Source organism: Cydia splendana, chromosome 20 (genome assembly GCF_910591565.1).
Source record: "Cydia splendana chromosome 20, ilCydSple1.2, whole genome shotgun sequence".
In the NCBI taxonomy this organism is placed as follows: domain Eukaryota; kingdom Metazoa; phylum Arthropoda; class Insecta; order Lepidoptera; family Tortricidae; genus Cydia; species Cydia splendana.
Genome location: NC_085979.1, coordinates 6993398 through 7019062, shown reverse-complemented (window position 1 = coordinate 7019062; position 25665 = coordinate 6993398). Strand labels below are relative to the sequence as shown.

The following is a 25665-nucleotide window of genomic DNA, read 5'->3' as shown; positions in this document are numbered from 1 at the left end:
ACTGCAATCCTGTCAAACGAAACGTCAAAATTATTCCCGCCAAATTTACCAGTTTCATAGCGTATTTTAGCGAACCAGCATTGCATTGTTTTGTATAAATAATTAAGATAAATAAAAGCCAAAATGGGTATTCAGGGCTTAACAAAACTTATAGCGGATATAGCCCCGCAGGCCGTAAAGGAAATGGAGATCAAAAACTACTTCGGTACGCTTGCTAATTCGTTGTGAATATAACCTTAATTTGTACACAAAAAAACTGACGAAAAACTTCGATTTCAGGACGCAAAATCGCTATCGACGCTTCTATGAGTCTTTATCAGTTTCTAATAGCAGTAAGAAGCGAAGGTAAGTTACATTTCTCACCGAAATTTAACCAAGATATTTTGACGAATACATTCAATGTCCTCGTGAATTTCACGCTTTGAAATGCCATTCAGTGGATGTTTTTGTGTAATAGGGGCTCAACTGACGTCAGTAGACGGCGAGACAACGTCTCACCTGATGGGTACATTCTACCGTACCATCCGGTTGGTAGAAAATGGTATTAAACCCGTGTATGTGTTTGACGGAAAGCCGCCGGAATTGAAATCTCATCAGTTGAACAAGCGAGCTGAGCGCCGGGAGGAGGCTGAGAAAGAGCTTCAGAAGGCTACAGAAGCAGGTAATAAACATTCACTTTTTATTTCAAAACATTATTTGCCAATATAATTTTTTTGTAGACAAAACCTTCTGCATTTAATATTTTGACTTTTTAGGGTTCCGTACCCAAAGACTAAAAACGGGACCCTATTACTAAGACTCCGCTGTCCATTTCTCTGTCACCAGGCTGTATCTCATGAACCGTGATAGCTAGACAGTTGCAATATTCACAGATGATGTATTTCTGTTGCCGCTATAACAACATATACTAAAAAGTATGGTACCCTCGGCAGGCCAGTCTGACTCGCACTTGTCCAGTTTTGTCAATCTACATAATAGGACTCGTTACCTTAAATTTGGCTACAAAAACTACTAATTTGAAATATGCTTCTTCTTCTTCCTCTTGTTATTCCGGCATTTTGCCATGGCTCATGGGAGCCTGGGCTCCGCTTGACAACTAATCCCATGATTTGAAATATGCTTATATCCTTTTAAACATTTTCTTCTCCAGGTGACCAAGCATCCATCGAGAAGTTTAACCGTCGGCTGGTGAAGGTGACGAAGCAGCATGGAGAGGAAGCTCGCTCCCTCCTGAAGCTCATGGGCATCCCGGTGGTGGAGGCTCCATGTGAGGCGGAGGCCCAGTGTGCGGCACTTGTAAGTTTAATGATTGATGACTGTGTTACTCTGTATTCATTCAACATTAATTTTTTTTTAATTATAGCTTCAGTACAGGTCTATTTCGCCAGTATCAAGGTATTAGGAGCAAGGTAATACAACTAAAATTGTATGGTTAGTACAAGACAGTGATTTTATTAGCTCTTGTAAAGCGATAGAATGGACTTTATAAGTAGCATGTGGACTACCGGCCGTTGACACCAAAATGGTGGTTAAACGATTTTCAAGATTAATTCTCCATTCACTGCACACTACTACATTAGTTTACTGTAAAATAAGCTATGGATATTAGACTCAAAGATTCAAAGATTCAAAGATTTATCTGTTCGACTAAACAATATTAATGAGCAAAAAACAAAGGAATTAATCACGACGCGTGACTATCAAGATGGCGCTCGAACCGCAAGTCCACTCTGTATCTTTAGGTATTTAAATAAAAGTAAACAAAATCTACCCTCAAATGGCTCCTTAAGCTAGTTGTGGGTAGATGAAAACATTACACAATCAAATAATGTAGGTTAAAGTCAGGTCGTTCAGTTACAGATCCAGGCGATATTGTAATTGGTTGGTTAACCAATAAATGTTATAACTACCCGAAAATGTACCAATTGATTATATACTTTTATTTAATTACCTAAAGATACAGACTAGGTCAAGTAAGAGTAGGATGTATTGGGGATGTGGGAGAAGGTTATGCAAACTATCCAGGACCGGACCGGACCCAGTGGAAGAATATGTTTTGAGCCCTACATCTCAACAGGATGCAAAGAAAGAAGAGAAATGGATCCAAGCAGCGTTTATGAATGGTGGTTGCCTAAAAAAGCTATTACTTTAGAGCAGCGGTCGGCAACCTTTTTGCAGCCATAAGGGCCACATAGCAGTTAACGAAGTGGACGCGGGCCGCACTTTGTTAATATTTATGACTTTATCAGACATTGTCATTTGTCAATATTACATACAAAATAGCAAGGGAGGCTCGCGGGCCGCAAGTGAGAGGTTCTGCGGCCCGCGGGCCGCTTGTTGCCGACCGCTGCTTTAGAGAGTCAAAAAGGAACAGAAATCCAATGTAACTGCGACATCTGTGGATCAGTAGAAGATGTCTATCACATACTCGTAGAGTGTAGTAGAAATCGAACCCTCAACTGGCTTAACCCTTGGGACGCCTAGTGCCATATCCGTACCAGTCCTGTCAACTGCCGGAGGGTCTTCAATTTTTGTACCCGTCAACTGCCTAGTCCCAGATCTGTACAAAGTGTCTCAACTGCCTTGTGCCTTATCAGTCACCAAATTTATTGTATTATATTTTTACAATTTTGAGATCTAAACACTTACAAATAGAGTTTTATATCATTTGCACTATAGCACTTTTTTTTTTTCGCGGCAGTTGACGGGTGCACGTACGCGAGCCTATCCGGCATTTAAGGGGGATGGGACGGATCCGGCACTAGGCATCTGACGGGTACAAGTACGTTTGTCGGTTCGGCGTTCCAGGGGTTAAGGAGCCATTTGAGGGTAGATTTTGTTTACTTTTATTTAAATACCTAAAGATACAGAGGACAGATATACGTCATTGGTTTTTCAGGTAAAAGCCGGCAAAGTGTTCGCAACGGCCACAGAGGATATGGACGCGCTCACGTTCGGTGCCAACGTGTTGCTCCGCCATCTTACCTTCTCCGAAGCCAGGAAAATGCCCGTCCAGGAGATACATCTAGACCGGGTCTTAGACGGGCTGGAGCTTAAACATAATGAGGTAACTTTTATACTACATCAGTGGCTAACTGGCATACCGGATGGTAAGCGGTTACCGTGCCTATGCACGCGTATAGCTCCAGAAGTGTCACATTGACCCTTAAGAAAAATTCGGACGCATATTAATATTCATATTTCACAAGTTAACACATATCAGTGAAAGAATAAGGATCAAAGTGAAATGGCGTTCGAACAGTAAAACTGATCTGTTGAAAGATGGCAGTAAATTTACTTCTTCTTCTTAGTCGGTTCCTCAAGGCTGAGAGTAAATTTACAGTGGCTACATAATTTACTTTGACAATCCGCCTCTATACACTCTATTCTCTTTGGCATAGGTTAATCTTTAAAAAAACTCCGAAATAATGATTGCCCACAGTTCATCGATCTCTGCATCCTGTTGGGCTGCGACTACTGCGGGTCTATCCGCGGCGTGGGGCCCAAGCGTGCCATCGAGTTGATCAGACAACACCGCACACTGGACGAGGTATAAATTATTTATTATTATTCAGAGCCCACTGTGTCCCACTGCTGGGCAAAGGCCTCCTCCCTCTTCAACTCGTCTCTGTTTAGTGCTATATCTGGCCAGCCTCTCAAGGAGTCCAAGTTGTCCCGCCATCGCCGACGAGGCCTGCCGGCTCCCGGTTAGACTCGTGGGCAGGGACAGGAACCGGTTACCTTAACCGGGGTTTTTCATAGGGTTATTTTAGAGGTGTTTATAAAAACCCCTACCATAACGGTAACCGCTTAATAAGGTAACACTTTGATTCGGTAACCGTATCAGATCGAGTTAACCTCTGTTACCGGTAACCGAAATAAAAACCCAGTCTATTCAGTTACCTCATTATGAGGTTTTTGACCAGTTCAAACGATTGTAATCTTTACGCACACTTAAATTCAACTTATTATTGAATAACCGAGGTTGGCATGGGCGGTCTATGAAGCCTCCAGCACAAACAAGTTTTTTTGCCTTTCCTTTGTTTATCTTTATACCTACCTGTGTGGTGTGTTCTTATTATAAATATTATTATATTATAACTAAAATATTTAAAATAAATAAATTAAATAAATTGAATAAATTAAATAAATTAAATAAATTAAATAAATTAAATAAATTAAATAAATTAAATAAATTAAATAAATTAAATAAATAAAATAAAATAAATAAATTAATTAAATTAAATAAATTAAACAAATTAAACTAATTAAATAAATTAAATAAATGAAATAAATTAATTAAATTAAATAAATTCAAAAAAATAAATAAATTCATAAATTAAATAAAGGTAACCGAATCGATTGGGTTACCGAATTGATAGGATTAAGCGTAAAGAGGGGTTTTCCGGTCCTTGCTCGTGGGGCTCCCACTCTGTGGTTAACTTGGCCAACAAGTCCGGCATTCGGCAGACTAAATAACTAATTTAAAATAGTATTATACAATCGTGATATAGTTGAATTTCTATCTCGTACCTTACTTAGGCCACTCAGCAAATCATAAAATGCATACTTTTTAAAACAATTCGAAAGTCTAAAATTATTAAAATGCAATTATATACTTCATATTGTCATAGGAATTTATCGGTTATAGTGACTCTTCCACACTCTGTGCAGAAGCTGGGTCTAACAATTAAAATAAAACTATTGGAACGGATTATATCACGTATATTGAATTCATACTACATCCCGACTGGCCTTAAAATGTATAGTTTATGATGGTTCATTATTTTGTAAGTGGGTAGTTTTTCCTCAGTCACCTGTTGAACACGAACGCTGTAAAGGGTTCGAAACGTCGGGATGTAGTATGAATTCAATATACGCGATATAATCCGTTTCAGTCGTTTTATTTCATGAGTAACTATCGCGGTAACCGAAGACAATATTAATTACAATTAACTTATGAATTATGATATGACAGGTTTTGAAAAATATCGACACTACCAAGTACCCTCCTCCAGAGAACTGGGACTACGCGGACGCGAGGAGGCTGTTTTTGGAGCCCGAGATCACGGACCCTAAGGATATTGAGGTTAGTATTTTACTATAAATATGTACCACTAACACCAGTTTTGACATTGATACATTCACTCACGTCTACGTAACTTACTTTCTATGCATCTCGCTCGTACTCACATATTAGTGCAAGCGAGATGTATAGAAAGTAATTTACGTAGATGCGAGCTAATATGTCAATGTCAAAGCTGGTGGTAGCCGTAAAGTATCCCATTTTTTTTTTCAGAATAGAAATTTTTAATAAATTCAAAAGTAGTGCTAACTTTTTTCCTCCGAAATGGAATCTGAGTAACTATGCACTGAATTATAGTTTGCGGTTTTCACCTATCAATAGAGTGATTCTTGATGAACGTTTAGGTGTAAAATTTGTTAAGGTTTACGCGTGCGAAGCCGGGCGGGTCACTAGTCTTAAAAAAACGGAGTACCTTAAAATCCGAAAATCTATTGGTTGTAGACCTTGTTTGCCCAAATTTTATTAAATCTTCCTTGTTTACCCACTTCCCGATTTGCATATAATGTATACAGGTAGTCCCAGAACTACCACGTCACAGTGACACCGGAGGTAGATCAACTCAAGAGGAACCTAAACAGCCTAACACGATCCCAGTAAAAGTTGCACGGTTTTCTTGTTATTACCGAAACAAAATTTGAATTTTCCCCTTTGTACTAAAAATATTAAAACAAAGCGGAAAATTCTGCAATAACTCGAAAAGCATGCAACTTTTACTGGGGTTATGTTTGGCTGGTTATGTTCCTCTTGAGTTGACCTACCTCTGGTGTCACTGTGACGTGGTAGTTCTGGGTCACCCTGTATGTAAGTCGGGTGACAATGCAATATTATGGTACCATCGAGCTGATCTGATGATGGAGACAGGGGGTAGCCATTAGGCACTCTGTGATAAAGTGATAAAACAACGCAACCTAATGTTATTGTGCTTAGGCTTTTTAGAATTACTATTAGAAGTATTAGAACAAATTAAATCTCACACCTGCCACCTGCAGGCACCTGCCGCGATAGCAGAGGACGCTGGTTCGATTCCAGCCTGGGGCACTGGAGGCCCAGGTCACTTTTTCTTAGTATATGACATTTATTTCAGTTTCACTTTTTAGAATTGTCTCGATGAGTATTAGTGCCCGTGGAAAGAAAAGTACAGTTTGCGATAAAAGTTTGTACAGTCAGCAGCAGAAGTTGCTAAGCGGGCAAGGTGTTCAAAACTACCTTGACACGCTCTTATTCTATTAACAAGAAAGTAGCTTCAAGATAATTTTGAACACCTAGCCCGCTTAGCAACTTCTGCTGCTGATCGACTGTACCTAAAATGATTTTTTTGCCAAAAAGTTTTTCGTAATGTGCGCCTTCTACTTGTAGATAAAATGGACAGACCCTGACGAGGAAGGGCTAGTGAAATTCCTCTGTGGAGACAAGCAGTTCAACGAGGAACGAGTCAGGAACGGAGCCAAGAAGCTGATGAAGGCGCGCTCCACCACCACGCAGGGCCGGTTAGATGGGTTCTTCAAGGTACCGTTTACGTTAAAAAAACCGACCAAGTGCGGGTCGGACTCGCGTTCCAAGGGTTCCGTACATTAAGTCCGAATGAGCTCTTTCATTTGACATAGTTTGAAAAACTTTATTTTTTTAACTTTCTACCCCCCAAAAGTGGCCCCCATGTTTCAAATTCATAAGTAACGTTACATGTCCGTATTTGGGTCACTAATTGTATGTACTGTTGTACTGTATTGCTAGATTTCATAATTATCACTCTGACCAAAAGCAAACTTCACTACACCTTATAAAACAAAGTCCCCGCCGCGTCTGTCTGTTTGTGTGTATGTATATTGGCGATAAACTCAAAAACTCCTGAACGGATTTTCACCTATCAATAGTGTTTCTGATGAAGGTTAGGTGTATGATTTGTTAAGGTTTTGTGTAACCCGTGCGAAGCCCGGGCGGGTCGATTAGGGATATTAGGCAAAGCTCTGCGTAGGTGGCGTAACTAGTACACATACAGTAAACAAACATCAATGACACATCATACGTCACTACGTCAATCACATGGTCTACCGTGAAACACGACAATCGAAAGCTCGGTTTCTGCCTCCCTATCACTCTTGCATATTCGAGCGATAAAGAGGCAGATAACTAAATTTAGATTTTCGCGTTTACCGGTAGGCCCTTGTTAACAAACCGCCTTGATGCATCAATGTCATATTTTATCGTCTGTGAAAACATGTCAAAAAACAGTTTAAGGCCCAGTATGTATAAGTTAGTCTATGAGTTTACTAGAGTACTACTGCTGCACTCTGGCGGCAGAACATTGCAGTAATATCCCCTATAAATGAAATAAATTTCCAGGTGTCGACAACGCCGAATCCCAAACGCAAGGCTGAAGAGGAAAAAAAGAACGCAGCCAACAAGAAAGCAAAGACGGGAGTGAGAGGACGAAAGCCGAAATAAACACCAAGATTTATTTAAGTATTGTTTAGTATTGCTAGATGTTACCTTGGACCGCCAGAGGCGTCATATCACGTCAATGAATAATAAAATTGTGCAACGTAATTTGATGTCAGGTTATAACCCTTTAGTCCAGTCCAGAAACACGTAACTTTTCAGGATTGCCATAAAACAAACCTAACCTATCTATAGGATAACCTTACGAAAATCCTGAAAAGATAACGGTTTCAGATTTAGAAACAATACATTATGACTTACAATTTTATGTCAAACAAAGGGACCCCGATGTAAACAACTGTACCCGTAAGAGTATACTTGTCTTAATTATTTTTCGCTATACTCCATATGACACAGCGACACTAAGAAGTTTCAGACCATGACAGAGTTATGCCATAGAAATTTGAATTTGATAAAATGTTTTTTGTAGTTAATTTGTTTTTCACTTCTCATGCTCAAAAAGTGCACCTTTATGTCGTGCGTAGACGACATAAAATCGTATTTTATGCTCTAGAAGTCTAGAGCATAAAAGTAAAATTTTCTTCTAAGACTAAGGTAATCGGTCTCAACAGCCAAACAGTTAAAACATATTGCACAATTTTATTGAGCAATAAAATTGTGTAGATGACAAAACTTGTTATATTTTTTTTTTTGCTACAATTTATTAGAAATCCGTATTTTCTGTCATTAAATTTATTAAATCACATAAAATAGGAGTCTATTATCGTTCAAAAATGCTCCGAAATGTTTGACTTGGCAGAAAACCAAGCGTCTGAAACTCTGATCACATGTTGAAAATTAAAAAGTTAGTTGGCGGGAATTGGTTATGTATTATGTTCTTTCGCTTTACGACAATTTCGTGGTGTAAATTGCAGTGAAAAATATAATTTTATTTTTCTCGCAATCGAAGTGAAAAGCAGAGTGTACAACAAGGGCATAAATGTCCATTTTTACCCTCGTCTACTATTTTGGTCTTCGCTTCGCTCAGACCATAAAATTGCCTCAGGTAAAAAATGGGTCACTTTAAGCCCTAGTTGTACAATCTACTATTGCATGTTGGTTTTTGGCCTCCGTCAAATAATTCTTTCATATTGTTTAGTTATATAATCAGTCTGGTACTGTTACCTCTTGCATTTAATTTGTATCTTTAATGATAAACCATAAATAATTAACTCACTTTTTTATATGTTTACTTAATTAAGGTACTTTTGAACCAGAATATCAATAAAATTACAAAGTTTTAGATAACACTTTTAGTTGGATAATAAAAGCAAATAAAAGATTTTAAAACAGTGATTTATTTTTATATAAACATCAACATACATACATCAAACTAAGCAACATTAAAATATATTTTAGATCTGATATAGTGACATACACACAGTTATACTTAAGATAAGAGCTACTACGTAATACTTCATTGAAGCGATAAAAGAAACAAAAATATATGTAGTAAAGACATTCACAAAAATAAATAAAGCTTATAAACAAAAATAAATATTTTTTTGGAAAAGCAAAATGGCAGTAAGTGCAAAATATTGAATGCAACACCTACTCAACGAGAATGCATAGATAATAAAAATATAATTGCTGTTTGTACCATAACAAGCTATAAGTACATATTTATTCCATAGTAAGTAACACCAGGGACTTGTTTCACAAAACTTCTAACACAGCACTAGCAGAATAGTTTTTCTTTGAGAAAGGGACTTCCAGTAATTTTTATGTTACAAATTTTCGTGAAACAAGACCAGCCAGAAGTGTATCTATTTGAGACAATAGATAAATAGCTCTATTACATTTAGCTAGAGTATTTTAACCTCTCGTGTGCCGTGATTATTTTTTTCTAATATTTTCCTTTCCTTAATTACTGTCTATAAATCATGTTATAGACATTTTATTGACCCTTTGAAAGCTTTAAGTCATAAACAAAAACGTCTCTCACACGCCAAGGTCCCGGGCGCAAGCGAGCTAATGTAAACCTTACTTGAAAGTGTGAAAGTTGAGGTTACTTTGACAGCGTACGCCATAACACTTAAAGTTGTCCATGGCGCTGTAGGCACGACTAGCTAAGGCGTCTTTAGGTGTTCTTGGCGTTCAAAAGGTTAAGGAGCGCTGAAGCTGATATTAACCGCTAAGTCTCAGGAGTCTAAAATTGCCAGCCAAAACACGACCTTGAGCTTTAAAAGAATAGCATTCCGATTGTTATACCTGCGAGAGACGGGACTTTTCAAATGTCAAGGTTTTTTCTGTCTGATGTAGATAGACATAGTAAGTTTCGATGTAAATACTTCTAAGCGAAGTTCTGCTTCAAGAAGTTGATAAGTCCGTTGGTGGAGGCGTCATGTGACGTCACAGGCTTGGAGTCGGCCAGTTCTGGCTCGATGGCCTTGGCCAGTTGCTTGCCAAGCTCCACGCCCCACTGGTCGAAGGAGTTGATGTCCCAGATCACGCCTTGGGTGAAGATCTTGTGTTCGTACATGGCTGGAAGGTGAAGAGAAAATTAACGTGGGTCTGTGGGAGTCTATATTGCGCGCGTTTTGAAGGGTTAACTTCTTAACTGAGACACAGAATAAGTAATAGAAAGTACACTTCTTACAAAACCGAAGTTTGACAGCGATTCAGGGTCGAATCATGCTGTCCCTTTCTAATTTATGGCACTATCCCTTTCGGCTATTTAGGGTTGTCAAAATTCAAATTATTATCTTATCTATGGTCGTGCACGCAAAGGGACGATCTTAAAAATGCAATATCTTCATTTATTTATTAATCGATTTTTACCAAAAACGCATATTAGCAGTTTATAGAGACTCCTCATTATTTCGTGATAAGTCACAAGCTACAAGTATAAAGTACAGCTTTTGAGAAACGAAATTACTATTTTTAACCGACTTCAATTTCATAGAAGGAGGAGGTTCTGTATTCGGTTGTGGCTATTTTTTTTTTTTTTTTTTTTAGTATATAATATCTACTAGTGTTTGTCAACTTGTGAAACAACAACACTTGAGAAAACTCTTTTATCCCCGCTCTTGTAACAATTATACATTTACGTGAAACGGAAACTTATAAAAAATATTGAAATACAAGCGTTACCATAGATACACACTTGTATTACAAGACTTCTAACGTACGAGAAATAGGCCCCAGTTGTGTCAACCTTTTACTGAGAATTTACTGGACTTTACTGACTTTACCAACAAGAGATTTTACTGAGAATCTTTTTCACAGCATTTACCACTGTGGGAATAACTGAGAAAAAAAGTCAAGTTTCAAAAGTTTCCTTTCTGTACGGCAGTACTATTATTTATTCTGTAGTACTGCGCCCTACACTACAGCACTTTAATATTAGACTCACCAATAAGAGCTCCGAGAACGAAGGGCGTGACCTTCTTCACGACGATGGAGTTGGTGGGGCGGTTGCCCTTGAACACCTTGTGGGGGAGAATCTTGGCTACTGCCTCTGGTGCCATGCCGGACTTCTCTAACTCTGCCTTAGCCTGTGAACAATATAATTATTTCAGATTCGTGTCAAGGGGCCTCTCGGATCCTCAGACATCGATTTTTGTCAAGATCGGGTCGGAAATAAAGAAATTCAAGATTGCGACCGTTCCCTTCAATTTTGACTTCAGATTCGTGTTAAGGGGCTTCTCGGATACTCAGATATCGATTTTCATTAAAATCGGGTTGAAAATAAAGAAAATCAAAATGACGATCGTTCCGTTCAATTTCAACTTCAGATTCGTGTTAACAACATTCAGCGCGCTCCAACATACAGGGCGCCAGGCGCCCTTCACACTAACAGGTAGAGCGAAGCCCGACATTCTATACAGGGCGCCTGCTTCACACTAACAGGCGGGTGGGTCGCTAGTTTATTAATATAAAGTTTGATGGTAGGTACCTCTTCCGCTGTCTTGCCCTTCATGAGCGCCTCGGTTTGGGCCAAGAAGTTTGCCAGCAAGATCTTGTGGTGCTGCCCGCCGGCGATCGGGTTGTGGGTCTGCGCTGGGGCGATGAAGTCGCAGGGGATCAATCTGATCAAATATCCAATGTTTATATATTTTGTTATTCATAATAAGGGGTATTGCGGCAAGTTTTCGCCGCCAGAGTGCAGCACTAAGCTAGCTAGTAAACCATAGAGTATACATACTGTGCTTTAAACTGTTTTTTGACAAGTTTTCACAGACAATAAAATATGACATTGATGCATCAAGGCGGTTTGTTAATAAGGGCCTACCGGGAAACGCGAAAATCGAAATTTAGTTATCTGTCTCTTTATCGTTCTAATATGCAAGAGTGATAGAGAGTTTAGATAACGAAATTTCGGTCCGTGGCTCGAACCACACGATGAGGCCGGTGTAGTTAACTTGTAGTAAAATTAGGAGTGCCTCGGGGTTCTATATTGGGTCCATTCTTATATCTTACCTAGAGGAGTGCCTCAGGGTTCTATATTTGGTCCATTCTTATATCTTACCTAGAGGAGTGCCTCAGGGTTCTATATTGGGTCCATTCTTATATCTTACCTAGAGGAGTGCTTCAGGGTTCTATTTTGGGTCCATTCTTATATCTTACCTAGAGGAGTGCCTCAGGGTTCTATATTCGGTCCATTCTTATATCTTACCTAGGGGAGTGCCTCAGGGTTCTGTATTGGGTCCATTCTTATATCTTACCTAGAGGAGTGCCTCAGGGTTCTATATTCGGTCCATTCTTATATCTTACCTAGAGGAGTGCCTCAGGGTTCTATATTGGGTCCATTCTTATATCTTACCTAGAGGAGTGCTTCAGGGTTCTATTTTGGGTCCATTCTTATATCTTACCTAGAGGAGTGCCTCAGGGTTCTATATTCGGTCCATTCTTATATCTTACCTAGAGGAGTGCCTCAAGGTTCTATATTCGGTCCATTCTTATATCTTACCTAGAGGAGTGCTTCAGGGTTCTATTTTGGGTCCATTCTTATATCTTACCTAGAGGAGTGCCTCAGGGTTCTATATTGGGTCCATTCGTATATCTTACAGGAGTGTCTCAGGGTTCTATATCAGGCCCATTTTCGTATCTTACCTAGTCCCCTGGTGTATGAGCTGGTAGAACGCGTGCTGTCCATTTGTCCCCGGTTCTCCCCACACGATGGGGCCGGTGGAGTAGTTGACTTGTTGCCCGCTCCGTGTTACGTATTTGCCGTTACTCTCCATGTCACCTTGTTGGAAGTAGGCAGCGAATCTAATGGGAAATTAGTTTTTATTTATTTATTATGAACATAATGTGAATCACGGGCGATATTAGGTACATTGTAAATTCGAATAATAAAACTCGGATCTCTACATATTGATTCTCGTTAATAATTTTACACGCGTCAGCCATGTTATACAACGAATGATCTTATTAATGAAATAGCATAGTGACAAAAAACAAAATCTGTCTGTTCTGATTTCATTACAACCAAAATTGAATCTGCACCAAAATTGTGATCATCTGTTTCACTAATGAATAGGGTCAAGGAGGGAACAGTGGCTCGGTAGAAAAAAGTTGGGTACAATGGCTCACTCAACCTAATTTCAACACGAGAGAGGCGATATTTGGGTGATTGAGCCACTGTATAATCCGCCTTGACCCTACCTGCTGCTACTGTTGGAAGAGATCCCTTAAAGGGATAGGTTCGCCTTTGTACACATTTACTGTATTCTCTCTGAGTTATGTATGTAGTTGTTTTGTATCAACTTCGGGATCAAAAGTCAAATTAAAACCTAAATCTACGTATCTTATACTTTTAAACGAGCAATTCCTGTTTGTATATGTTACTGTAAAAGCCCGAAGTACGGCAAAACCTAGGTTTTACCGATGCCGATCGGTAAGAGCCCGAAATGTTAAATCTTACTAGTTTACTTCGGGCTTTTACCAACACTGATTTGGTAAATCCTAGGTCTTACCACGGCGACCGGTAAAGTTTGAATCATGCACTGATTCTTGAGATTATTAGATGATAATTTTAAAGAAAAAAAAACCGACTTCTATGGGGCCCGGTGAAAGATTATGGTAGATGGTGCACTATGTACAAAAGGAGGTAAAACAACCCATTTTTCTAGTAGCATTTCGTTTCTGTAAGGCTCGCAGTTCTAACCTAACCCACTTTTGTTCGGTTCTGTGAGGATCGCAGTTCAAACCTAACCTAACCCACCTAACGGCGCATGCGGTGCGGTGTACGGGGGTTTGAGCGGGAGGGGTTGAGAATCAGTGCATGATTCAAACTTTACCGGCCGCCGTGGTAAGACCTAGGATTTACCATATCGGTGTTGGTAAAAGCCCGAAGTAAACTAGTAAGATTTAACATTTCGGGCTTTTACCGATCGGCATCGGTAAAACCTAGGTTTTACCGGTAAATCCTAGGTTTTGCCGTACTTCGGGCTTTTACAGTAACATATATACATTTCGGGGATCTCGGAAACGGCTCTAACGATTTCGATGAAATTTGCTATATGGGGGTTTTCGGAGGCGATACATCGGTCTAGCTATGTCTTATCTCTGGGAAAACGCGTATTTTTTAGTTTTAATATGTTTTCCGAGCAAAGCTCGGTCTCCCAGATATTAACCTTAATACTAGTTAAATAGTAGTTACCTGTGTAAATACTGGTCGTAGGGCAGCAGGGCGTGGGTCTCCGCGCCGTGGAAGTTGCTGTACCATACACCCAGCAGCGCTAGGATAACGGGTGCCTGTACACAATAACAGAAATCATAATTTCTACTCTTTCTAAGAGCGGCTAACGTAAAATCGCAGTTTTTAGGGTTCCGTACCCAAAGGGTAAAAATGGGACCCTATTACTAAAACTTCGCTGTCCGTCTGTCCTTCTGTCTGTCCGTCTGTCTGTCACCAGGCTGTAACTCATGAACCGTGATAGCGAGACAGTTGAAATTTTCACAAATGATGTATTTCTGTTGCCGCTATAACAACAAATACTAAAAACAAAATAAAATAAATATTTAAGTGGGGCTCCCATACAACAAACGTGATTTTTCTTGCCGTCTTTTTTCGTAATGGTACGGAACCCTTCGTGCGCGAGTCGGACTCGCACTTGGCCGGTTTTTAAATTGAATCTTTACACGATTAATAAAAACTGTCAGTATACTGTAAACGTGTAGGTAATATGTGTATTGCTAAAAAATCTTGGCTAAAAAGGCCTAAAGTAAATGAATAAAAAATGGGAAAAATAACTTACATTCTTATCCAAAGGCGCGGTACAGAAATGGTCGTCCATGTAGCTGGCTCCGTCTAGAAGCTTCTCGAAGTTGTCGTAGCCCACGTAGAGGGAGATGGATAGACCGATCGCCGACCACAGTGAGTACCTGAATAATTCATCAAAATTACTACAAATAAAGGTAATTGAATAAATTTCGCGTTAGACCCGTCTATAAATGTGAGTTAATAAATGACTACAAATTCTACAAATTGGTGTGGAAAGATCATCGTCATCATCTTCCTCGCATTATCCTTCCTTTGCCACGGCTCATGGGAGCCTGGGGTCCGCTTGACAACTAATCCCAAGAATTGGCGTAGTTTTTACGAAAGCGACTGCCATCTGACCTTCCAACCCAGAGGGGAAACTAAGCCTTATTGGGATTAGTGCGGTTTCCTCACATTAAAATTATAGAGTATTTTTTACAAATTGGTGTAGATATACGAGATCTGTGACTCGCTAATAAAATATATAATAATTACTATCTTATCAGATTTTTTAGTAATTTGTTCATGTATCAAATTTGAGTTTTGAAAATTATAGTCTATTTTTTAGGGTTCCGTAACCAAAGGGTAAAAACGGGACCCTATTACTAAGACTCCACTGTCCGTCTGTCTGTCTGTCACCAGGCTGTATCTCATGAACCGTGATAGCTAGACAGTTCAAATTTTCACAGATGAATATATATTTGTTACCGCTATAACAACAAATTCTAAAAATAGTGGCCCGTCCAACGAAAGAAAAGTCTTCTAGAAATCGATTTTCGCTCATGTCGTCTTGGATATGGATGAATATGGTATCGACGCATTCAGTGTAATGCCCTGAATACAAATATATGAGATGACAAGCGCGAAAGTGGTGGGGGTAGTTGCTGTGACGTCATAAAGTCGGCAGTACAAACTTTTATTTTATTTTCTTTTAAACATACCATGTGGGATACCCAATGAAAGGGCTTTGTGAGTAGATTACAAATATATAACATACTATAATATTAACAATACTTGGTTTAACTAATTATTAGAAAACGTTCAAAAAATTCACAATCCACAGTTGACTTCTAACTGCTCTAAATTGAAAATGGCTGAATGGATTCGTCCAAAATGCGTACCAAGTGACTGCGAATATCCAGGGTTGGGCAAAATACTGGCTTCCACGTATTTCAAATACAAATTACAAAATACATTTTTAAAAGTATTTGAAATACCAAATACAAACTACTTTGGTGACTGGTATTTGAAATACAAAATACAAATTACAGTGTTTAAAATAATGTATTTCAAATACAAAATACTTTTAATTTTTTTTTGTTTAATCATTTAGTTTTTAGGGTTCCGTACCCAAAGGGTAAAACGGGACCCTATTACTAAGACTCCGCTGTCCGTCCGTCCGTCCGTCCGTCCGTCCGTCCGTCTGTCACCAGGCTGTATCTCAAAAACCGTGATAGTTAGACAGTTGAAATTTTCACAGATGATGTATTTCTATTGCCGCTATAACAACAAATATTAAAAATAGAATAAAATAAAGATTTAAGTGGGGCTCCCATACAACAAACGTGATTTTTGACCGAAATTAAGCAACGTCGGGCGGGGTCAGTACTTGGATGCATGGGTGACCGTTTTTTTTTGCCGTTTTTTGACGGAACCCTTCGTGCGCGAGTCCGACTCGCACTTGCCCGGTTTTTTTAGGGTTCCGTACCCAAAGGGTAAAACGGGACCCTATTACTAAGACCCCGCTGTCCGTCCGTCCGTCCGTCTGTCACCGGGCTGTATCTCACGAACCGTGATAGCTAGACAGTTGAAATTTTCACAGATGATGTATTTCTGTTGCCGCTATAACAACAAATACTAAAAACAGAATAAAATAAAGATTTAAGTGGGGCTCCCATACAACAAACGTGATTTTTGACCGAAGTTAAGCAACGACCGTCTTTTTTTGCCGTTTTTTGCATTATGGTACGGAACCCTTCGTGCGCGAGTCCGACTCGCACTTGGCCGGTTTTTAACGATTATCCTTTCCTAAAAACTTATAGGGTCATTGTGCTTGTTTTCGTCCAGCTCTAGTTTTCTTCCACTTGACGAAATTTGAATAGGTATAAACCTACATTGCTGCACAAATTTGGACTGATTTCAATCCTTAGCTAAACAATATATCTGTCTACATATAAAAATTATATTTGGCAAATAGTGAATTAAAAATGAAATATATTATTTGCTAATCTGTCAACTGGTCGAAAACTAGAGCATGGACGGAAACTACTGCAATGACCATATCGCCTGGCTGTTGACGAAAAGTTCGGCGCAGAATAGCTCGCGCATTGTACCTACATATTTGCACCTCGTACAAGTCGTACATTAGGTATATTTAAAAAAACGTTCCATTTTAGGATCAAAGAATTTAATAAAAAAATGTATTTTGTAGAAATGTATTTTGAAGCTTAAAGTATTTGAAATACAAAATACATGTGAGTGCAGTATTTGAAATACCAAATACAAAATACTTTTCCAGGTAGTATTTGAAATACAAATACAAAATACTAAAATGTATTTCAAATACATGTAATTGAAATACTGCCCAACCCTGTGAATATCTTCTATATAATGTTAAAAAATAATTAACCAGATATATCAAAAAATAAGAAAAGTACATCAAGTTGAAAAAAATATAATTTTCTGTTACATTAAACTGCAACTATTATTAAAACAAACAAAAGACCCGACAGTTTGACATATATTTTTGAAATGGTATTTTTACTAGCTTTCATTTGGTACCCATATTGCTATAGTAGTAAGGAAAAAAAACAATCCCCCCCCTCCATTTTTATATTAGCGGGCGCCATTCTCAAAATATATGTAGCCTATGTCACTACCACAATTCTGACGAATTCAACCACACCTCATATGTCAAAAATGGCGCCGTCTAAATAAAAAAATGGAGGGGGGGGGGGGGGGTATTGTTTTTTTTCTTACTATAGCAATATGGGTACCAAATGAAAGCTAGTGCAAAGACCATTTCAAAAATATATGTAAACAGTCGGGTTTTTTGTTTGTTTTAATAATAGTTGCAGTTTAATGTAACAGATAATTATACTTTTTCAACTTGATGTACTTTTCTTATTTTTTGATATATCTGGTTAATTATTTTTTAACGTTATATAGAGAATATTCACAGTCATTTGGTATGTATTTTAGACTAATCCACTCAGCCATTTTCAATTTAGAGCACTTGAAATCAACAGTGGATTGTGAAATTTTTGATCGTATTCTAATAATTTGTTAGACCAAGCATTGAAAATGTTACAGTATGTTATATATTTGTGATCAACTCACAAAGCCCTTTCATTTGGTACCCCACATGGTATGTTTAAAAGAAACTAAAAAAAAATTTGTACTGCAGACTTTATGACGCCACAGCAACTACCCCCACCACTTTCGCGCTTGTCATCTCATATATTTGTGTTAAGGGCATTACACTGAATGCATCGATACCATATTCACCCATATCCGAGACGACATGAACGAAACCTAACCTAAAACCTGAAATTACGGCCCGCTAAAAGTACGGAGCCCTCGGTGGGCGAGTCCGACTCGCACTTGTCCGGTCTTTTATTACCTGCCGCCGACCCAGTCCCAGAATCCGAACATGTTCTTAGGGTCGATGCCGAAAGCGGTCACTTTCTCGCCGTTGGTTGACAGCGCCACGAAGTGCTTGGCCACCGCTGACGGCTGTGGACAAATTATGTATAAATTAGGGTTCCGTACCCAAATTCGACGAGCGGTCTGGCCTATACTCTGTATCTTTAGGTATTTAAATAAAAGTAAACAAAATCTACCCTCAAATGGCTGCTTAAGCCAGTTGAGGGTAGATGAAAACATTACATGATCAAATAATGTAGGTTAAAGCCAGGCCGTTCAGTGATTGATCCAGGCGGTTTTGTATTTGGTTGGTTAACCAATAAATGTTATACGAAATGAGTCATAAATTGATACTTTCGACCGTACTTACATCCTAATGTGGCTCGCAAAACCAAACTTTGTCTTGAAGACATGATATTATACTTACATCCTTGGCTGCCTCGAGGAACCAGTTCTTGGCGGAGGTGGCGTTGGTGATGGTCTCCTGCGTGGTGAAGGTCTTGGATGCCACGATGAAGAGCGCCGTTTCAGGGTTGAGGCGCTTGAGCACCTCGGCGAGGTGGGTGCCATCGATGTTGGACACGAAGTGGACCTGTTGGAAATGTAAGATACAGATGTAGTGCGTAATTGTTTTCCTTCGTATTTTCTCGGAAACATTCGTATTTGTCATGCTACTTCAGTCAACCTCAGTACCTTTTGTACGGAGACGGGCTGAAATAGCAAGAGACGTTCGTACGTTTCCGTGAAAATACGATGGAAAATAATTATGCACTACATCTGTAATACAATAATGGATTATAACAAAGAGCGGTGTGTTCATAATAATAATCACAGATGAAATCAAAAGGGAAGTTGTCTGGTTGTTAATATTATTTGGATTATTAATAGCTTTCCGGAGCTTATTATTTCTCCGGAACAGTATGTAAATAATACAAAAGCGCTCTAGGAATGGAAAGTTCAAAAAAAACTCTTTTCAAAATTGAAAAAGTTTTGCTGTTTCTTCAATTTGCTGACAAATGGGCAGATATTTATGACAAAAAAGGTTCATGTTTTAGCTTTACCATAAACATACTTTCGTATACCTACCCACAAAGCAATCACAAAAAGCAATAAGACCGCCTGTTATGTTTCTGTTTAGTATGTATTATAAACTGGGTGAGGTGTGCAAAGACTATTGTATTGTACAGTCACTTGTAATATGTTACTCTTCGAAGGCCGCAAAAATATGTGACTCGATCTTATGGCTCTACAAATAAGATCGTATCAGACATTTTTGCGGCCTTCGTTGTGTAACATATTACCTATTGCAGGTGACTATAAATAAAATGACATAATGTAAATACAATTGTTGGAATTCTAAATAATATATGTATGTACATATATAGGTAATCTTAAAAATGATAAATGCTATATTGTAAGTAAAATTTGCATGCCTACACTCTCGGCGAGATGTGATATCCGATCTAAAATGCATGTTACCACCTAATTTATGTACCACATTTCTGGCAAATAAAAGATAATTCCAAAAATGCCCAAAATTTTGTAATTTCTGTCATGGAATTTTCCTTCAGTACAGTGCTTGTGTGGTTCTACTTTGAAACTAACTACTAACCTTAAGATGGTTGGCGTAGGGCTTCAGGGCTTCGGTGACCATGAGAGGGCCGAGGTCCGAGCCGCCGATACCAATGTTGACCACGTCGGTGATCGCCTTGCCAGTGTATCTGTTATATATTAATATAGATTCAGGCCAAGATAAGTCTGCAACGATTTCTATGAAATTATGACGTATAACACTTGCACTGCGTGTGCTATCAAAATCGTTGCAAGTGTGCTAACCACCTAAATAACACTTAAAACTTAATAAGCAATATTTTTCAATGTGATTTTGATATTCGTAGTAGTTAAGTTCCCTAACGGCCCGGCCACGACTTTGCGTGAACGGCGGCGGCAACCATAGGAGACGAAAGGTCCGATCGCTGTGTCTCGCTCCAACCTATGGCCGCCGCGCAGTTCCGTGGCCGGGCCGTAAGGAAGTCATGGAAAGATCTACTACCTATATTGATGGTCGCGTCAACCATTCAACCTGCCAGCAAAAATCCTTCGTACATGTAAGTTCATTATGTCTGACCATATTCAGAGGGGCGAATATATAGGTCATACCAGTCATATGGAACAACATTTACTATGTAGCCAACTCCAAAATCGCGAAAAAAAATCAACTGTTCCATAGAAATCATTGACATTTGATTCGTCGAAATGTATGAGACAGCAGTTCTTTTTATTTTCGAAGTTGGCTCCATAGTAAAAGTTGTTCAGTATGACCCACATATTCACCGCTCAGAGTATGGTCACATACGTCAGACATAACAAAATCACTGTGTATTGTGCCAAGACTGCATTAACGTGTAGAGTGACATCGGTGCCGTCAACTAAAATGGGTCGAGTCTGTTCTGGCACTTAGGGCCGATACAGACGGACTGCAACCCGACTGCATTTTGTATAACAACTGCACGCCAACTGCAACCTGTCCAGAGGACTCAATTCATATGTGCCAAGACCGCATTGACGCACTTCACTGTACCTAGTCGGGTACAAATACAATCATCAATTTTTTTTTAACATGTTTATCAGAGTCGACCGGACAAATCTATCACTCTTTATATTAGGCCGGATTTGTCTGGTCGACTCTGATTTCCATGTTACTAAAAATAATGGCAACCTTTTAGCAGCGAAGGGCCACTTAGTAATTACTAGTTAACGAAGTTGACGCGGGCCGCACTTTGTTAACCTTATCAGACATTGTCGTTTGTCGATATTACATACAACATAGCCAGGGAGACTCGCGGGCCGCATGGGGCTGCGGGCCGCCTGTTGCCGACCGCTGCCCTAATACAATAGGTTGCAATAGGTTACAATCATCAAACTATTCAAACTCTTCACTTCACCTTATATTGGCCTGTTGAAAAATCTTAATAGTGCGATGCAGCCGACGGAACCGCTGTTCCGTCATCTACCATGAAATAACTTACCCCTTCCACTGGCCACTGATGACTTGTCCCGAGAACTCCTTCATATGCGCCAGGACTGCGTTGACGTCTGGCGTGACATCGGCTCCGTCGACTAGGATGGGCCTGTTCTTGCGGTTACGAAGGGCGATGTGCAGAACGGCACGGTTTTCGGCGAAGTTGATCTTTTCACCTAAAATTAACAATCTCTTTAGTTTTAGTTAAACTCTGGTTTCATAGGAAAGCGGTGCCCGTCTTTACGGTGACGATGTGTGGAAAGTTACACTATTATTTTATTTAGCCATAAAATTATCTTGACATTTTAAATTAACAATTGAATATTGATATCATTTCGGACGCGTGGTCACGTCAGCGCGACGCAAAGCGGTTAAATTACGTTAATTTGTTTGATATGCATTTTATGTTTTTTTTTAACTCAAGATGGTTCTTTGATTTCTTTGGTAAGAATATGTTAGGTTTTTTTTACTTTAATTTGTAGGTACCTACATCTGGTGAATCAGTGCCTTGAGAAATATCAACTCATAAATAAAAATTAAAACACGCCAAATGGTAACTTATGTTACTCTTGTCACGGGTTAACAAAAACAGCAGTGGCTGTCGTAATAAACAGTAACTCCTGGGCTCCTTTAGGATGGAACCAGGTACTGTCTATGATGAATGGTATACCTGCAAACATGGCATCTCGAGCCTTCTCCACGCCGCGGGTGCGGGCCAGGTTCAGGAGGAGCGCCATGACAGCGTTGTCCACTCGGTTCTTGGAATAGTCGAGCAGGATCTCGCCATCATTGGGTGTGGGCAGGCGGAGACTGGTAATCATCATATATGTTCATTATTATCATGAATCTAGTATAACTGGATCAGGCATGAGGGGTGGGTGGAAATGACCAAACGGTATAGTCGATGTATATTTCAGTAAGAGTAGCAGCGAAAGCGCTATTATTGTTTGTCCTTGTCACAGTCTCACTTTTTTTTAATTCCCTACCGTAGCTTTAGTATGGATTATGGTGGGCAACAAATAAATTCGACCAATTACAGTGTCCAATTGCATATGTTTTGTCCCTCGTGGACTCACGCGTATACCACATCTATAAGATCCTACCATCTATGATTATTATGTAGCTGTACTTATGTAGCTTAACTCATCAATTAACCATACTTGTATGGGATCAAATGGACCCCATACCATAGTAATTATGTTAACTACCGTAGGATTTGGTTTTGGTTCTATGGCACCATCATTATTTGTTACCCATTTACCAAAATTCCTAGATTGGAAAACAGAATATTGAAATGCCTGAATTTCATAATACCCAATATTGTCCTTTTTTAGTCTTTAACACAATGAAATAAAACTATGTAAATGTAAACAGATATAATAAGATTGAAATATTCCCTCAAAGTATAAATGACATTAAATTATTAATTAAATTTACATTCCTCTCAATAAAAAAAAAACAATTATTAATAACATGTAACATGACTGTGATTTATATTGTTGTAGAAATAAACATAACTTTTATTTGGCTATATTTTATAAACCATAAATTTGTAAGTTAAAACCCAATTATTAGCATTTAAGTTCAATAGTTACAGTTCTCTTTTAACTGATATTAATATCTAATAGCATGTAATAAAATAGACCTCATAGAGTCAGTACAAAGTACATTGCACCATGTTTAGCCATTTTAACAATTCAGTTTCATTGAGGGCAACGAAGGTCAATTTTGAGGTACGAAAAGCTTGTCATTGACTTGAAAGCTATGACCTTCGAAGTTGAAGGAACTTATATCTAATTTTGTATAAGAATATAGCTGTTCTAATAATTGCTGTTATACAACTTTACATAAGTATGAAGGTTAAACAAGAGGATGATCAAAAAACAAATATTTGTCAGGGACATTCAGGGCAAATCATGCATGACTCCTTACCTAACTTTTTAAAATAAATAACATTAATTTACCTGAATTTTTCAAACCGCTGTGGGTCCTGTTGGAATAGCTGTTGAATGTTAATTTTATCATGGTTCAGACAGTAAAAACTTTGTAGAGTTTGATACGCCGGGTCATCCTTGAGGCTAATTTTCGGTTCCATGGTGGCAAGAGAAAGTACACGGGCGGTCAGAGAGCGGCGCGGCCTAAACTGTTGTCCTATCAGTGATAACGTAAGTCGTGTTGACATGTCAATGACGTATGAAGGTTAATTGCGTTTCGTTGCTGCTATTTTCAATGCAAAGAAATTTTGTTTTCGTCGACTAGCACATGTCAAGGAAAACAAAAGCATTGAAAATTATGTAACAATCTCTTTAAAGTTAATGGCTAGTAGATCTTACTCTATTAAATGCTTTAAAGCATTTAGTAGTGGCGTTTTATTTTTATGTAAAAGTGACAAAAATATATCGGTTTTTGGTACATCACTGCGTTGTTAACAACATTAACAAATAGTTCGTTCCGTTCTTTTGATGAATCATTTTCAATCCGTTCTTTCATTCAATGACATAGTTTTGTTTGACAGCTAGTTCGTCGTATTTGTTTCGATACTACCTATCCAACGAAAAGTACCTTTGTTTTGTGCAAATACACATTGAATCCGATGCAGGATTGCAATTAGCAATGACGCTGGGTCAATTTGAGAACGTTGGAGCTTTTATACGGAGTTGCAATGGGACTACGTTGCGTTACGACCAAGCATGTTTGGAAATCATTACAACGGAGCCCATAAGTTTTATGAGCCAGTATGAAGAATGCCAGGACTGCATGTTGCTGCCGACTGAGCCGCTCGCAAACTCGTCATCTTACTTATTGAAGACCTTAAGTCCCGTGCGCTACGCTATCGAGAATGGGCATGGCCAGATATGCAATGGTAAGTACTGTAATGAGATCAGGTTACGTAGGGGGCAGCTAACCAGCTATTGTTCTGAAATGCATGTTGTTGCAATAACGCGGTCAATGCGGCCTTTGTAAACATCTTTCAACACTAATTTAAGTTCCACCTAAATTTATGTACTTTTATTTACAATTTGAAATTGTAAATTGTTCTTTGTTGTGTTGGCTATACATGGTTTATCTATATCTATGTAAATCAGCTGGTGACTATTAAATATCTTATTTGCTAGAAAGCTAACAAGACAAGATATATACATACATATTAGTAATGGTTGTATTGGTTGTTACAAATCCTAAACTTAACAAATAACATACAACCATGTTTACGTTTTTTTAGGGTCCTGTACCCAAAGGGTAAAACCAGAGCCCTACTACTAAGACTCCACTGTCCGTCTGTCTGTCACCAGGCTGTATCTCATGAACCGTGATAGCAGTTAAAATTTTCACAGATGATGTATTTCTGATATTTTTGTGCCAATTGCACAGTACAGATGTCCACTGTCTCCAATTCTCCCTCAATTGTTCAAATGTTAACTGGAAGATATCCATTAAAGGGATAATTTCGCCTTTGTACTAATGACAAATGTTTTTTTCCTGTTTTGTTTTCATTTTTGTACAATAAACTATTTTACTACTACTACTAATATTTTGGCAAGTAAGGAGAAGTGTATAGTGTGTAGTGTGTGTGTGTGTGTGTGTGTGTGTGTGTATTGCCACCAATAAACTTGCACATTTGTTGCTATATTGGATTACATACCAGGAATAGCATGCTTGCCATAATTCAATTATGAACTTGTTTATCTTATAACCTCTGGGTCATGACTCATATACATTTACATATAAGCATCCCTGTTAATGACATATCTACCATATACTAATTAATATGTACCCTACATTTTAAATAACTAAATAAGTATGTTCCTTGTATGATAGTCATAAAGACTATCATACAATGGTTTAGTTTAAATGTTATTTAGTGCTTAGAAGTTTTATTATAATATAATATAAACCACTTAATACAAAATCAAATACATTTCAACACATTGATAGATCTAAAATTCACGTTATACAATAAATTACAATTAAATAAAAACTAAATGACAACTAATACAAATAGTCCCCCAGATCCGATCCCTGCGGAAGGGTGCCCATAATGTTGGCTACATTTCCCCGCTGAATGTTATTTTACTATTATATAGTAATGTTTAGAGATGCACCGGATATTCGGTTACTATGATTCCCACGGAACCGCCGAAATATCACACCCTTCGGTCAGAAGTCCGCGCTCGCGATGGCTTCCAGCAGCGGCCGCGGCACGCGCACCACAAACGAGCTGAAGTGCACGTAATGACGCGATCGCAGCTGGAACACTTTCAACTC

At 38.7% G+C, this 25665-nt stretch overlaps 3 protein-coding genes across 3 annotated transcripts in view; 2 read left to right on the top strand and 1 right to left on the bottom strand.

The window, feature by feature from the left end:
- Positions 1–75: 75 nt before the first annotated feature.
- LOC134800915 (flap endonuclease 1) lies at positions 76–7554 on the top strand. Its single transcript, XM_063773447.1, has 9 exons — positions 76–205; positions 280–345; positions 458–661; positions 1151–1296; positions 2900–3067; positions 3443–3550; positions 4979–5089; positions 6443–6592; positions 7427–7554. The coding sequence occupies exons 1-9, from the start codon at positions 124–126 to the stop codon at positions 7526–7528; spliced, it is 1137 nt and encodes a 378-aa protein (XP_063629517.1). The 5' UTR covers positions 76–123; the 3' UTR covers positions 7529–7554.
- Positions 7555–8799: 1245 nt separating this feature from the next.
- Positions 8800–23593, bottom strand: LOC134800722 (glucose-6-phosphate isomerase). Its single transcript, XM_063773243.1, has 12 exons — positions 23364–23593; positions 22070–22209; positions 21407–21575; positions 19990–20098; positions 18805–18969; positions 18355–18467; positions 14728–14854; positions 14130–14224; positions 12578–12736; positions 11421–11553; positions 10878–11019; positions 8800–10006 (listed from the first exon to the last, which is right to left on the bottom strand). Exons 1-12 carry the CDS (start codon positions 23579–23581, stop codon positions 9816–9818), a joined length of 1761 nt encoding a protein of 586 aa, XP_063629313.1. The 5' UTR covers positions 23582–23593; the 3' UTR covers positions 8800–9815.
- A 281-nt stretch (positions 23594–23874) lies between these two features.
- The window catches only part of LOC134800841 (heparan-alpha-glucosaminide N-acetyltransferase-like), a 130536-nt gene continuing 128745 nt past the window's right edge, over positions 23875–25665 (top strand). The window contains exon 1 of the mRNA XM_063773398.1: positions 23875–24262. Coding sequence (XP_063629468.1) covers positions 24013–24262 — 250 coding nt within the window. The 5' untranslated portion in view covers positions 23875–24012. The remainder of the gene's footprint in view (positions 24263–25665) is intronic.

Excerpts from the sequence above, each read along its gene's own strand:
- LOC134800915 (XM_063773447.1), top strand. The coding sequence starts at position 124 with ATGGGTATTCAGGGCTTAACAAAACTTATAGCGGATATAGCCCCGCAG. Across the intron at positions 206-279 it reads GGAGATCAAAAACTACTTCG|GACGCAAAATCGCTATCGAC; the intron begins GTACGCTTGCTA and ends CTTCGATTTCAG. Across the intron at positions 346-457 it reads AATAGCAGTAAGAAGCGAAG|GGGCTCAACTGACGTCAGTA; the intron begins GTAAGTTACATT and ends TTTGTGTAATAG.
- LOC134800722 (XM_063773243.1), bottom strand. The coding sequence starts at position 23,581 with ATGTCAACACGACTTACGTTATCACTGATAGGACAACAGTTTAGGCCG. Across the intron at positions 18,970-19,989 it reads CCTACGCCAACCATCTTAAG|GTCCACTTCGTGTCCAACAT; the intron begins GTTAGTAGTTAG and ends CATTTCCAACAG. Across the intron at positions 11,020-11,420 it reads AGGGCAAGACAGCGGAAGAG|GCTAAGGCAGAGTTAGAGAA; the intron begins GTACCTACCATC and ends TATTGTTCACAG.